This window comes from Misgurnus anguillicaudatus, chromosome 6 (assembly GCF_027580225.2).
Source record: "Misgurnus anguillicaudatus chromosome 6, ASM2758022v2, whole genome shotgun sequence".
In the NCBI taxonomy this organism is placed as follows: domain Eukaryota; kingdom Metazoa; phylum Chordata; class Actinopteri; order Cypriniformes; family Cobitidae; genus Misgurnus; species Misgurnus anguillicaudatus.
Genome location: NC_073342.2, coordinates 32,018,121 through 32,033,681, shown reverse-complemented (window position 1 = coordinate 32,033,681; position 15,561 = coordinate 32,018,121). Strand labels below are relative to the sequence as shown.

At 34.6% G+C, this 15,561-nt stretch overlaps 1 protein-coding gene and 1 long non-coding RNA gene across 3 annotated transcripts in view; one reads left to right on the top strand and one right to left on the bottom strand.

The window, feature by feature from the left end:
• LOC129433746 (A disintegrin and metalloproteinase with thrombospondin motifs 20) overlaps nt 1-15,561 on the top strand; it is a 98,290-nt gene that overhangs the window by 65,540 nt on the left and 17,189 nt on the right. Inside the window, exon 28 of the mRNA XM_055192380.2 lies at nt 1,678-1,854. Coding sequence (XP_055048355.2) covers nt 1,678-1,854 — 177 coding nt within the window. The remainder of the gene's footprint in view (nt 1-1,677; nt 1,855-15,561) is intronic.
• On the bottom strand, nt 6,847-14,030 carry LOC129433747 (uncharacterized). Of its 2 annotated transcripts, XR_008640474.2 has the most exons (3): nt 13,813-14,030; nt 12,232-12,399; nt 6,847-8,776 (listed from the first exon to the last, which is right to left on the bottom strand). It is a non-coding gene; the product is annotated as an uncharacterized lncRNA (long non-coding RNA). The 2 variants fall into 2 exon arrangements; XR_012370135.1 differs by lacking the exon at nt 6,847-8,776 and having other exon boundaries at nt 11,984-12,399.

Below are 15,561 nucleotides of genomic sequence, written 5' to 3'. Positions count from 1 at the left end.
AAATAATAATTAAAATGTTTTCATAAGAAACCTTAAAGGTATTGCGGAGGATTTTCTATTTCCGGGTGGATCATCAAGACTATTGGTCCTCCTAGTTGTCAATCAAGAGTGTTGTGCAATTGCGTTTTTTAAAAAAAGTGGAGAAGGCGGTTCTTTTCTAAAATTCGAGAAAATCCTCCGCTATACCTTTAATGTATATGAACTTGATTTGTAAGTGTACTTTGGGGTTGGAACTTGCTTGCGTTTCCGATTTCAAAGCCCCCAAACCCTTTCAGCGGTGAGGGTGGACGCAGCGATGTCCTCTACTGGCGTCAGGTCATGTGTAGAGGCAGATCCACCTCCCGTTACACGCCGTGCCCGATTTATGCTGGCAAGCTTGGGATCCTCCCGTCTCCTGACATCATTGTAGCGCTTGGCGCAACGATGGGAAAGCCAGCTAATGAGACAATTTTGGCTATTTCCTCTCACACCTGTTTAACCGACGCTGATTTGTGCGGGTTTCTCCCAAGTCCCATCCCCATACAAAACAACTTCTGTCTTTGACTGCTCTTACAAGAACGTCTGTCTCCTCAGCTGTGAACCGCTCCTGGCGTGCGCTTGGTAAATCCGTCATTATAATAGCAACCCGCCATGGAACTTGCGCCCTTGCATTTAAAGGGAATGTTGGATAGCGTTCTGATTGGTTTATTTGACGTTACGCCCAAACCACACCTATGAATAATGAACCTACTTCAGACCAACCCCTTATTGATTTGCGCCTCGCGCAAGAGTCATTTCTCCCGCCGGGAAAATAGCAACTGCGCCCAAGATCCGCCCACAAAGTCACTTGCGCTTTGCGCTCGCACTCGCATTTCAGATCGTTAAAATAGGGCCCCCTGTCTTTGTCGTTAAGCCTCACCATTGGTTGAATTTGATATATACATTCAGACGCACTTACCAGTGATGCAGCGCGAGTTCCCTCGAAAGGAAACTGTAATAATGTATCTTAAAAGGTAACACAATGTAACCTTGGTCTCACTTGAAATGTGTCCCCACATTTAGTCCTTGAATTTGAGGGTATTGGACCTGGAAAGTCCCTAAAAGGTCCTTGAATTTAAAGTTAACTAAGGTGTGGGAACATATTGCACCATACCATGAAATATGGATAATGATATTAGTTGTATTGTATCGTGAGGCCCTTGCCATTACACAACCCTACAGACAGAAAGACCCCAATGTACTTCTTAAAATTTGTGTAAGATTTGTATAAGACACAGACTTGCTGACTGTCTAATGTATAACATTCTGTCAGTCAGGAGGTTTTAGCACAGACAGACAGATGGACTGATTTTTTTCAGTGTAATGCAAATGTTGAATGTGTCCCTGTTGTTTGTCAGCTTCAGCGTCTAGCGTCTGTAGAAATGATGGTTTGGACCCCCACACTGACATGTTGACAACACTAATAAACAGATGATTAGAGGAGAACAAATGTGTCTCTGTTTAACAGACTTACATTAAACATCTGTAGGGTTATTTCATTCCAGACTTTTATATTTATACATTTGGGAGATGTGGCGTATAGGGTATCAGTGTGTGAGCTCCCTGGTGATCAAGTTCTCGTGTGCTCCAAGCTCAAGACATCTTAATCGTATTTATCATCTGTTCAAACTCTTCTGTTTCTGTCTTTCTGTCCTTCAGTGCTCGCGGTCTTGCGGTGGCGGTCAGCGGACGCGTCTGGTGGTGTGTCAGCGTCCGAACGGGCAGCGGTTAAACCCACATAACTGTGACGTGCTTGAGAAACCGCCCGATGAGGAGCCGTGTAACACCCGACCCTGCCCCGGCTCCGCTTCCTGGCACAGACAAGCGTGGAAGCCGGTACGATAGCCGTTGTCTCTGTCTCTCTGTGTGTTTTCTCATACACGCTTGTCCCATAAGCCACCCGACCTGTTGGCCAGGTTCAAGGCTGGAGACGTTGGTGAATTCATTGCTAGATGCTGTTTTAATGTATTTAAAATATTTTTTTAAACACTGAAAGGCCAAATTGCGTCTGGCTGCACTCCGTCGCTGCAGGCAGATCAGGGCAGCTTAGCACCTCAGTCGAAATAAAAAATTTTTGTCGTTTACAATAATGCGATTTTTCATGTTCGGGTGAAGATCATCTAGCACACAGCTCGAGTGATCAACAAAGATGATGTCGTATTTACGGGAACAAATTAGTCATAAAACAACTCGAGTTTCACCCGCATTTGTGTATATTTGTGAATAAGAGTTGAATATTATAATTATTACGTTATATTTACCCATTATTGTATATTGTATATGTATCGTTGTACAGAATGATTCTTAGTTTATCTGTCTTATAGCATTAGTATTATTTAAGAATTGGTGCTCAGTGGCCGGCGTTGACTTGTACAGATGAAAATAATCGTTTGTTTTGTTTATTTTTATCATTATTTTATTTTTTGCTTTGTATATTATATAATATTTATATAATATTATGTAGTATTATAATATTGTTTTATTATACATAGTGTGGCTGTCGTGTATAAACATATCAAAAATTACATAACCACACTTTACCGTTTACAATAACTTTTGACAAATACCTCATAGCTTTGCACTTGCGAAAATGCAAAACGTAAATGCAAAAACACCAAAGATTTCAGCGCGTCTAAAAGATCAGTAACTATGGTAAAATGCGTCGTCACGATCAGGGTTCACATTAAGTATGGTGCTTATTAGGATTCAATCACTTATTACTTAAACGTTGTGTGAGTTTTATAACATTATTTTTTTATCAAAATTTTTTTAATGCAGTCATTAATAAGAACATGTGTTAAAGTTGCAGCCGATGTCTGTAAACGAGACTTTAGGAGCATTTTAGCTCTTCTGTGATCATTTAAGAAACAAACATCAGTAATAAATGTGTAAGTTTAAAAGCTTGTTCAGATTGAAGACATGATGTCATTTCCTCCTCTACAGGTGCTAGTCTGTGTTTTTACTTTGAAAATATTAAAGGTTTATGTTTTTCATTCATTACACAGGAGAAAATCTGGGATAAACCTACTGTTTTTTTTTTTGACAAACACCAGGGTCGTGCGGTAATTTAATCATTTTGAAAATGTTTACGAAGAGAACCAATCAGCCCATAATTTTAAATGCTGAAAAGTCAACCAATAAAATATAAGCGAATATAGTTGCTTTGCCCCAAACTAAAATTTAGAAAAATTTAACATACATGTTTAGTGTTACTTTTTCAGAAGTGTGTTGGTTTTGTGTCCGCTCACATGTGACACAAACATGACAGAATTTCTGTTCACTTTCAAATTATTTGCCGTCTGAATGCAAAAGTTTTATTTTTGAATAAATTTTTTGTACACGAGGCAATATCTGTCCAAATGTGACCCGTGCTGGCAAAAAGAGTCGAAAATGCGCACCGTCTAATTTTGAGCTACAGGCAAAAGAAAGTATAAATGTCGATTTTGGTCGAAATTCAGGTTTTCATAAAAATAAGTACATTAAGCCCTCGCCTAGTGATCCCAATGTTCTAAATAGTCGTTAAACGTCTAAAATGATCTTTATTTGTACGTTTTCTGAGGTGTATTGTCTGTCTAAAGCTGTCTGTCTCAATGTCAATCAAACAATAAAAGAAAGAAAAAGGTTGAACACATTTTTTTTCTATAGTATTGTTTTTGTCGTTGTGTGAGCTAAATCTATTAGTTTTACCAGTGATTTTGCAGTGATTTCACATTTGAACTTGATTTTTCTCAAAACCAGTGTTGGGTGTAACTAGTTACTAAGTAATTAGTTACTGTAATTTAATTACTTTTCCCTTGAAAAAGTAAATTTAGGGATTACTCTTAATTTTCTTGTAATCTAACTACAGATACTTCTGATGTAACTAAATATGGACTGTTAAACAATTATGCATACTATAATACAATAGTGGATTTAACATGGTTTTAGTTTACAATTCTCACTATTAACTGGTTGATTATTAGCATTAATAATAATTAGATGTTGGCCGTTTATTAAAACTTAATAGCACATTAATGCCTGATTCTGCAAAACCTTATTGTACATCCCTAACCCTTCCCATTTCTACCAATACTTAAAATTAATACTTAAAAGTATATTGAGGCAAAAGTAGTTAATAGTTAGTTAATAGAGAGAGAATTGTACCCTAAAGTGAGACCAGAATAATTGACTATATATATATATATATAGTCAATTATTCTTCAAGCCGTTTCAAGCCTATTCTTGTATCATGTACTAAATAAGATTTAGAAAGTAATTAGTAATATTAAGTGTTTAAATACTTTTCTAATTACATGATTGAAGATGTAATTAGTAACTAGTAATTCATAACTTTTTTGAGTAACTTACCCAACACTGCTCAAAACGGACTTTGCCAACTGAATTAACTTTAAATAGGTGTAGCTCTGTCATTTTATGTCAGATTCCTAAAAATCATACATCGTTTTTGAAGTTTTTTTGTAAAAGTTATTTTTAAGTGTTTTTTAATAGAGAATGTCAAGAACTCATTTTTTCAAATTTGCTCACTCCGACTCATTTGCCGGCATGGGTCACAAATGATCCCTTATTATTAAAAATGCACCAATATTTTGGCCTATAATCTGTTTTGGCAGATAAAAGCTTATTTCCCACTATCGGACATTGGCCAATTGTCTAAAAACTGCAGATGATCTTGGCAGATATATCCTGACAATCAAAAGGAACAGAAAACACATCAGAACTTAAACTGTGTGATTCTTTTGAATTGGGTCACGATGAGACGAAGAATTGCAGTTTTGTACGCTCTGCACTTTTAGGATTTCATGACATAATCATTTGAAACAAGGAGTAAAAAGCAAAACGATTGGTATTTATCGCTTAAGGTAGTTGTTATTCTAAGTAATCGAATGTCTGCATCGGCACATTATTAATATTAATATTATTCATTTCATTTGACATTTAGGACACAGTGTAGCTCTTTTCTGCTGGATGTTTGGCTGCTCATTGGGCATTTCTAAATAATTTTGAAGGATTTGTTAGTCCTTATGTTTTTATTTATTTGACTGAAACGTAATAATATGATGTGTTTTTGTTACATGAAATAATGGCAGTGTATTTGATTCTTTGACTCAACACACATATCTGTCAGTTTGTTTCCTATCCTTAAGCTCATATTCATTCTGATTTCTTTCCTTCTTTTCGTGTTGGCCCTCGTGACTTCATCATCATCATCATCATCATCATGTGTTTTTTGTTTTCATTGTGTTTAATCCCATAAATATTTTCAAATGTGCAACGTTTGTTCCAAACTTATTTCACACTGCAAAAATGATTAAAAGTACATAAAGGTTGTGAAAGTTTGTGTTGTTTTTTTAATCATTTGGCCATGTGAGCCTCATATACAGTACTGTATCTGAAACAAAGCTTATTGTAAGCATCCATTGTTGACCTTAAAGTGCTTAACATTCAGTGTTTATTATTGTACAGAAACTGTTTGTAAGATGCAGCTTAAGATTGAGAGAGTCTTGTGTCTCAAAACTTTGTTCTTTATACACGTACACACGTTTATATTAGAGTAAAACAGACCACGTCCAAATCAATGTTTGGCACCAGCTGGTTAGTACATATGGGAATGATTTGTCTAATGGCTCTGCCGTAATGCATTTGGCCAGAGACTCAAGCATTTTGCTTTTACAACAACATTCACTGATAATAATCAAAGTTGGCAAGAGCTCTTCATTTGAGGAGGCTGTTGAGTTTAAACAGTGTTTATATACGTGAAGAACACTTTGTAATCATTGCTGCGCTTGAAAAATCAAATCCAGGTTTCACATTTCTGCTAAAAGCATCTTTAGATTTTACTCGAGGACTGTCACAGCTGTAAATGTTGCTTTGATGTTTATGAAAACCTCTCGGACAGGTTTTGTGAAGAACTGCATACATACTAAAATGCGTCGATATTTATGCAGAATAATAATTGCCAAATTATATTGACATTCTGTCTAAATATTGATATTGAAGCATCCGAGGAAACATAAAAGTGCAAACACCTCTATTCGACTGATTGCTCAAATTCATTTTGAGTCAGTCATCGTGCATGCGTTTGCACGAGTGTTTTTTAGGGTTTATTTGTAAAGGGGAGGGGTGTTACACTGACTAATAAATCAACATGTCAGCGCTCTTTAACAGTGTATAATATAGCTGAATAATACATCTATTAGCCACAGGCTGCAGATATTTACTCAGCATGCTGTGGGGTAGCACATGAAAACAAACCTCATCACGTCCTCATGGTTTTTGGAGATTTATGGTCTGTCTGGCACAAGAGGAAATCATTTGGCTTTTGTGTATGTGCTTGTGTAACATAAACTGAGATGTTTGACATTGTGTTGATTTAGAGACCCTTATGGTAGACCCCTGTCCCTCACTGGTTAGGTAACCTAAACAAATGTGCTCTTTGTGACAAAGTAGGATTTTTTTAATGAAATCAGTTTTTTTTCGGTACATAGATTCATTGCAGTATTAATGTTTTGCTTATAAATACATGGTTTGACAACTTGCAATCCTAAAAATAAAGGTGCTTCAAAGGTTCTTCACAGAGATGCCATAGAAGAACCATTTTTGGTTCCTCAAAGAATTATGAAGCACTTACATTTTTTAGAATTTACCTCTTGTAATGCATTCAGAGTAACTTTTTATTTTTTTTATTTATTCGACAGACATTTATCCAATATATCATTAAAGTGATGCTCTTTCACAATACCACGTTTTAGTTTGATTAGAAAAACTAAAACCCTGCTAACATTTAGTCTAAATTATAAAAATAAACTGTATACATTATAGAAGAAAAATGTTTGCGCAATACATTTTGAATAACAAAGACTTACCAGAAAACACATCAGGCCTTTTGTTGTGATCTTGAAGACGTTCCATCATTGATGTACGTATTTTTTAACATTAAATAAAACAAATAAATCTCATGCTGTGATTATATCAGAATGAATCTGACTACTTTATGTTGATTTTAATGGTGTACAAGTAATTATAACATAACTGAGTGCTTTATACAGAATTAAATCATTATAATAAAATCCATCTGGTGACTTTGAGAGGTCACATTCCCCAAACGCTCGACCGCAAGGTCACATGACTGCTGACATCATTTCACTTTTGCTTCCTGTTTCTCATCAAATATCAGAAGTTTTAATCAAAACAGCATGAAAATAAATAACAGATGTGTAAGAGCCATCAATATTTATTTTAATGCACACTTTTAAAAATAAATGTGCTTAAAAGATTGTTCACAACGATGCCATAGAAGAAACATTTTTGGTTCTTGAAAGAATCATTCAGTTAAAGCTTTTTTATAGTCTTAAGAACTTTTTTGAATCAGAAAGGTTGTTCAGATGTTTAAGGTTATTTATGGAGCCATAAATCCAGAAATTGTTCTTCTATGACATCATGAAGCACTTTTATTTTGAAGAGTACATATTTAGAAACACTCTGATAGATGCCAAAGAAACTTTAATGATGTGTACTTATAAATTGATTTCCAGTGAAAGTCTTACCTTATCGCAAATTATTCGTCCCCACTGTGTTGTTAAGTAAAATTCAGACCTGTAACTCCGCTGAATTCGGATTATAAAATAAACAGGTCTATCAGCTCCCGTAGGCCGTTTGTTCAACCCCGCTTCATTTTGTACATTGACTGACTTTTGCCCTCTTTTCTGCCTCTTTAACTTTCACCTTTCGACACCGTCGAAGCTGTTGTGTTGACTTTCTTTGACTCTTTTGAAACATTATAATAATTGACTGAAATAATGATTGATTGAAGACAATTATGATCCGAGACCTTTGGCACATTCGCGTTCACAGAACTCTGAGGTGAAGTTGAAAAAACAGAGAGAGGCCAGAAGGCAGATAGTTTTTCCCAGACGCTGCATCTGGATATTAACAGCTGGAATGAGAGGAGGAGATGAAGATCTGGATGTGTTTAAGTTCTTTGACCCTTCGATCAACAGCCGGTCGCGAGTGTGTTGCCAAGCATTTCAGGCTTTAGAGTAAATCCCCTATTTATCGTTTTACCCCTTGATGATTTCTGTATCAGGACTTCAGATAGGTTGCAGTTGATGGATCAGACATGCACACTGTTTTGGGATCAGTTGACGTCTCTTTTTGTTAAGTTTGATGTGCTTGTGTGTCTGTTTGTCAGATCTGGGTTGGATTTGAGATTCAACTAAAGTTCATTATAGACCATTCCTTGTTAATTCCCAAAACACAGCAGTAGTGTAAGTACTGGAAACCAGTGTTAAACATTGAGCTGTAAGTGAGATCTAGTGCTGTGTGTGAATGTGATCTCTTGTGCTGACGTCAGTCACAGATTTATTCCAGCTGCTTCACAGATGGGAAGGAAATACAAACAGACCTGTCTGAAAACACTCATCTGCCGTCTGTAATGATCTTTGCGAGTCATTAGTGGATGTTTTAATTAAAAAATTCAGTCCTCTCGCACAATCTGCAAAATGTTTGTATTTAAGAAAAAAGGGATCATACAGAATGCATTAAGTTTTTATTTAGGACCTTCATGAACAAACTACATAACAGATGTTTAGTGTATAGTCCTTTGATTCATAATACTGTATGATGTTACCTGTACAGTCAATGACACTTTTGTTCTTTGATCTGAGTCTTTAACTCATTCCCCGCCAGCCTTTTTTTAAAAAGTTACCACAACTTGATTTTCATAAAAATGTAAAAAATTGCCTTCCAAGGAAAATTGAATCTATAAACATATAAACATAAAAATATATCAAATGAAAGAACAGACCCTCTGCTTTCAAACAAACAAACAAAACATTTGTTTTCTTTTTATTAAATATGGGTAGGTTTCTTCAAAAATACAAAATTTTGAGTAAAAGCTGAAATAATTGCATTTTTGTAAAGGAATTATGTTAGAGATTAGATTCAGAATGATTATCAAAACATACATGGAGTTTAAAATTAATTAATTAATTTAATTAAGTTTTTTTATAAATTGGGTACAATTTTTCTAGTGGATAATAGCGGAATTACAGATTACCGAAAACTTAATTGGCAGGGAAATGTTTTCTCTTAACTGTCGAGATAATTCATCAATGGCGGGGAAAGAGTCAAACTGTCCCATATGGCAAAAAATATATTTTAAATATAATTTTAAAAATATTTAAAATATACAAAAAATTGCCAAAAATATATGTGCTGAAATATAATACATTTACAAAAATGTATTTTTCACCAATATATTTTTGGGCCATTTTTTGTATATTTTAAATAAACAATATATTTAATATATTTTAAAGCATTTATATTCATGTCTCATTGGGGGCTTGTATGTTACAATAACATAACGGTTGTAAAAAAAGTTAAAAATAAATATTTCTCAACAGCAAAAATATATTTATAATTTATGTATGTTAAAACTAAATATATATAAACAAATTAAAAAAATATATGTTTAAGCTTAACTTTGTACAAAATGTATTTAGCATATATTGTAAACATATTTTAGGCCAGATAATTAAATTTTTTGGCTGTATGGGGTTCTCTGGTCTTCAGAACGATCCTTTAGGTCCTTCACATTATTTGCTTTTCCAGCAGATTTTACACCTTTCAAACAGTGACCACATAATGTTTACATTTATCTTTTCATCCATTATGTGATCCCTTAGGTTTTTTCTTAAATCCTAACATTTTCCAGATTCTGCATCCGTTATGTAAACTCATGAGCTCAACTCTATATGTAAATATTTAGATGGTATAAAAATGTTTAGAAGTCTGTCAATAATGCTGATTTTAATATAGGAACATAAACCTGGCAAGCTGCAAAAATAACTTGTCTTTTGCACCGACATACAATGTATTCGTATCTAAACCGAGTCCACATGTAGACTAGATAGATTATGTTACATATAATTGCAACAGAATGGACCGAAAGGAAATTCGTCTCCATACCGTAAACGACTGTGGTCGGGACTTTAAAGACGTAATAAACTCAAGATACACAGATTTTCCCACCGGACAAATAAGGTCGAACAGAGACGGCGTCTTTCTGCTGTCCGGAGACTTTTGTAAAACAGGGAACAGAGAGGAACTGATGTTTGAATGCATTAATAACACACTGAAGCGACAGGTGTTCGGCTTTAACACGCTTTAATGTCCCACTGTGGTGAAAATCACATTTTATTGTTGTTTATATGTCTATGTGATGTTTTTTATATGCTTTAAGACAAACATTTGATCCTACACGTGCTGAACTAGCGTGCAATGTGTAATAGTCCAATGCTATTTCGTGCCAATTCATATGTATTTTACAAGGTGGATAATTTGTATTAATTCGCACTACCACATTCATACATTGTGTACATTTTGCCTTGACCCATGTGACATTGGAGTTATCGATGGGGGTTTATTGTTTTTTTTTATGATGATCGTAAAAACTTGATTATTGACCGGTTAACTTTGTACGAATTGATACGATTTAGCCAACTCAATACTTTTATGAATTCTTGTGAGATCAGGCTTAACTCATTCGCCGCCAGCCTTTTTTTTGAAAAGTTGCTCACCAGCATTTCTTTGTGATTTTCACAAAAGTTTCCAAAAAAAAAAAAAACTTCCAGGAAAATGTTTTTCTAAAAATATATATATCAAATTAAAGAACAGACCCTCTGCTTTCAAACAAACAAATAATAAATAAACAAACAAAATGGGAAAAACTTTTTATTCTATCTATATTTTTTCTCTGCTTATAAACTTTTAAATATATGGAGCCCCTAAGGGGACATGGAGCAAAAATTAAATAAAGTTTAGTTTTGCGTGCGCACGTGAAACTATCCCGTGCGCATGTAAAACGATCGCGTTTAGTTTCGTTTGTGTACGTGATACTTTTGCGTGCGCATGTGAAACTTTCGCTTTCACATGCGCACGCGAAAGTTTCACGTGCGCACGCGAAAGTTTCACGTGAGCACGCGAAAGTTTCACGTTTTTTTCTTAAAAAAAAAAATAGCAAAAAAGCTAAAGTAATTGCATTTTTGTAAAGGAATTTTGTTAGAGATCAGATTTAGAATGATTATCAAAACATAAACACAGTGTAAAATGAATAATTTTTTGCTTTAGTTTTTTTTTATAAATTAGGGAAGTGGATAATCACAGTATTACAAATAATCCTAAAACCTCATCAGTAACAAATGACAAGATATCTCGTCAATGGCGGGGAAAGAGTTAAAAGTCAACGCAATTAGTAATGCAAACACGCAGTTCAAGTATGCATTGTGAAACTTGGTAGTTATGTGTCTGAAACTAGCAAAATTAGCATATATTTATGCGTGGGACAAATTCACATATTTTTAGCTATATGATCCGAGCTGTGCGATTGAGTAGAGGCGGAGACTAAATTGCATATTTATAGAATTGCGTATACTAAATGTGGGAATTACATCCGAGCTAAATTAAACCATGTAGAAATTACTGTCACAGGAAAAACATTTACATATGATGCTCAAAAATGAGTTTAAAGTTATAAAATGATCGACCACAAGGACTTCAAAACTAGCGATTATGTCAACGCGATCTCATGACAATTTGTACCTATTTTACAAAGTGCTTAATTTGTATTAATTCATATGACCACATTTGTATGTATTTGTACAATTTGCTTTTGCCCCGTGTTTTTTTTTGGGTTAGAGGCGCAGTTTGTTTTTTTCTAATAATCTTATGTTTTTGTATGATTCACTTCGTACGAATTCATACCAACTCATAAAATATGTACAAATTCCCGTGAGATCAAGCTGGATAATGTTTACAGAATAATAATGATTCAGACTTGCCAGTTATGAAGATATGTTGAAAATCTTAGCTCTAAATTGAATGATAAATGATGATTTGAAAGTCTTGTATTAAAGGTGTAGCAGAGGAATTTCTCGAATTTTAGAAAAGAACCGCCTTCTCCGATTAAAAAAAAATGCAATTGCGCAACACTCCTGATTGACAACTAGGAGGACCAATAGTCTTGATGATCCACCCGGAAAAATAAAATCCTCCGCAATACCTTCATGTTTTTCAACCTATTTGAGTTTGTTGGTACTTACCTCAAAGTTAAACCGTTTAACCAGGAAAAAATAAAAAAAGCATATGAGATGGATCGAATCATATCATGTAGATTGTTTCGAAACTCTTTATGTGAACATGAACTCCCAAAATTACCCAGTAACTGGAGCAGATTCGTCCTCACTGTTCACCCAGACTATTTTATGTGTTTGGTAATTTATTGACTCTTGTCGGCGGCATTCCTGAAGTCCAGATCTGAGCAGCTGTATCCCGGCTGGCATCTGCAGTGAAGATGGACCCGTTGTGTTCTGACCTGCAAAAAACCTTGAGAAAGATAAAGAGCGTTTTTAATCAAGTCAAACCTGTACGGCTCGTTCTCGTTGGATACATGCAGTTTTTCTTTATTAGCGGAGATGATATTTCTGTAATAACTTCGGTACTGTGTGTTTGATATGATCATGCCCGTCTTTGTCATTTTTCTGGGTGTGATGGAGTTCAGTTGTGTTCTTGTTTGTTTGAGGTTCTGCCAGTGTTCATGATTGACGGGTCCAGATCTTTGAAGAGTCCATGTGGTTTCCATAAACAGACACTTGTGCGGGAATGTTATTCAACTTTGACACATATTCTTAAATGTGGTTTTACTTCACGATTTTGGGATGAATTATAATTGTACTTTATAATGCATTTGTATATTTTGCATTGTGGTATCACTTTACCATGGTACTGGTCACGTTGATTATTAAAGCAGTAGATACATCCAGATTTTTGTTTTTGTTAAATTCTCCACAGACGCTGTGATCTTACTGTGATCTCAATTGGCAAACACGTGTTTTATGAAGTCGTCTGTCAGTCTCATTCTGGGACGGCTGTGAATTCCTCTGTCCAGAATCTGAATCTGACACACATCTCTGTTCACACACAAGATCAGATCTTCAGGATTGTGACCAAAATATTCAAATTCCACTGTTTGCAAAAATCTGATTTTGTTTAAAATCTCAAACCGCAAAAAAATGTGTTTTGGATCGGGTTTGTAAAACGTGCGTACCGTTTTTTTAGCACAAACATCTGAGTTGGATGTCTGATGTCTGACTAAAACCACACACAGATGAATTGATTCAGAGTTCAGCAAGTTTACACAGATGAGATTTTTCCACTCAGTGATTTAGTTTTGTATTAAACAAACTGTTATGTGCTGGTTTGCTTCAGGCAGATGAATGTAAATGTTAAATAGTCGAGGTCATGATCCATAAACTCTCTTTAGATCCACGTGTGTTAGTTTGCTCTACATTAGACTTCATCTTACACTCCAGTGGATTAAATTACTTCTCAAAGTGATGTCACAAAAATATATTTCACTTCAATATAAAATAAATAAATTACTATTTACTCTACCATGAAGAACATGATAAATACAACAACTGACCTTACTTTTTTTTTGAAGATTTCTCAACTTTTTCTTCAAATTCCCCACCCCAAAAACTTTTTTGTATTTTTTGTTGTAATAAGAATTAATTTACAAAATAATTTAGTTAGATAATGAATGCACTTCTGTTTTAAATAGCAGCATATATATTTATGTACAAAATTTTCAACATTAACAGAGGTCAATAAGAGGTTAACTTCGACAAACTCATAGTGATTATCTCATCAAATACATCATCTTAAAATATAATCTCCTACATTACCGCGCTATTTAAAGTTCAGTCAGCACATCTGTACAGTATCTATCGGTCTTACCTCACTGTAACAGATCTGATGTGTGACGAGATCTCCTCACTTCTCATCTCATGTGTGTCCTCTGATGAAGACGACTCGATCAGTTGTGTGTGCTGGTAAAGTTTGACTAACTGTTAACTAGCAGCAGACGTGAGAGTTTCAGATGAATTCTCTCTGACTTTCTCCTCCTCTTCTGCTCTCGAGGTTTGAGGAGTGGTTTATCCAAATGCATTTCCTCATCCTGTGTGTGTGTGTGTGTGTGTGTGTGTGTGTGTGTGTGTGTGTGTACCAGCATGCTGATAGTGGGTGAGTTATCTGTGTCTCTTTGATGTGCGTCTCTGGCAGACTTCAGCCCTGTGTTTAAAATACCTCTGTAATTACTGTGTTTATGACTGCTCATTGTGTGTGTGCGTAACCTATTGCTTTTATTCTGCATGATGTTCAGAGGTCTCCTGAGAGATTTTGACTGAACTCAGATCAGGAAAGATGAATATCTGTGGGATTTTCATGATGCTTCTGAAGATTAGGATTATTTGTCTTTTAAAATATATTATAACAAATGAAACATTTCCACATTGTAATTATTATAGAAAAGCATTTTGTATTGTACCATTGTAGGACTGGGCAAAAACATAGATTTTTCGATTAATTGTTTTTTTCGTGGTCGATTCAAAATCTATTCTTAAAGCCAACGAATCGTTTTTTTCCCCATATTTATTTCCGCAAACATTGAATGTAAAATTAACATTAATCTAATTACTAGTCTTCTCCACTAGATGTCACCCTCTTTTTTTCCTTGCGCAATGTTACCAAGGAGCGAGAGGCAAGCCTTTCATTCATTCATTCAGTCTTTATTCTGATATATTCTATAATATAATATAATATTCTAATCTATATTCATTGAGTTTAATCAAAAATCGAGTATAAAAATCAGCTCAAGAACCCGAATTGTATCGAGAATTGAAATCGAATCGATAATACATAATATATCCAGTAGCTACACCTAGGGTTGTAAAGGGGCAGAGAGTTTCCGATAAATTTCTGGAAACTTTTCATGGTAACTTAACTCATTCCCCGCCATTGACGAGTTATCTCGTCAATTATGAGTTAATATTTAACTAATAAATATGCCTTTCTGGACGAATTTCAAAGTAAGGGTAATACCGCTTTAATCCACTGGATTGGGCCAAAACCGAATTTATCAAAAACGGAAGTTAAAAAGATTTCATGATTTATTTTAACTGCCTTTATGTTTGATAGTCATTCTGAGTCTGATATCTAACATAAATTTGTTTACAAAAACGCATTTTTTAAGCTTTTTCCTCAAAATGTTGTATTTTTGAAGAGAAATATCCATATTTCAGTGGTTAAATTAAGTGGAAAAAGTAAATATATAATGAAACATTTTTTCCCCATTCTGTTTGTTTGTTTGTTTGTTTGTTTGTTTATTGTTTGTTTGAAAGCAGAGGGTGTGTTCTTTAATTTGATATAATTTGTATGTTTATATATTTATAGAAGATAATTTTTCCTGCAAGGAATTTTGTGAAACTTTTGTTAAAATCACAAAAATGCAGGTGGGCAACTTTTCTCAAAAAGGCTGGCGGTGAATGAGTTAATCTGGGGAATCTTGAAAAATTCAAAATTTCGGAAACTTAATGGGAATTTACTGGAATTTAAGGAAATTATTTGAAAATCATATACAAACATAAATAAACATTTAGTTTGGTCATAAGCAGACATGCATGCAAGGTCATTCAAATTTTGAAGAAT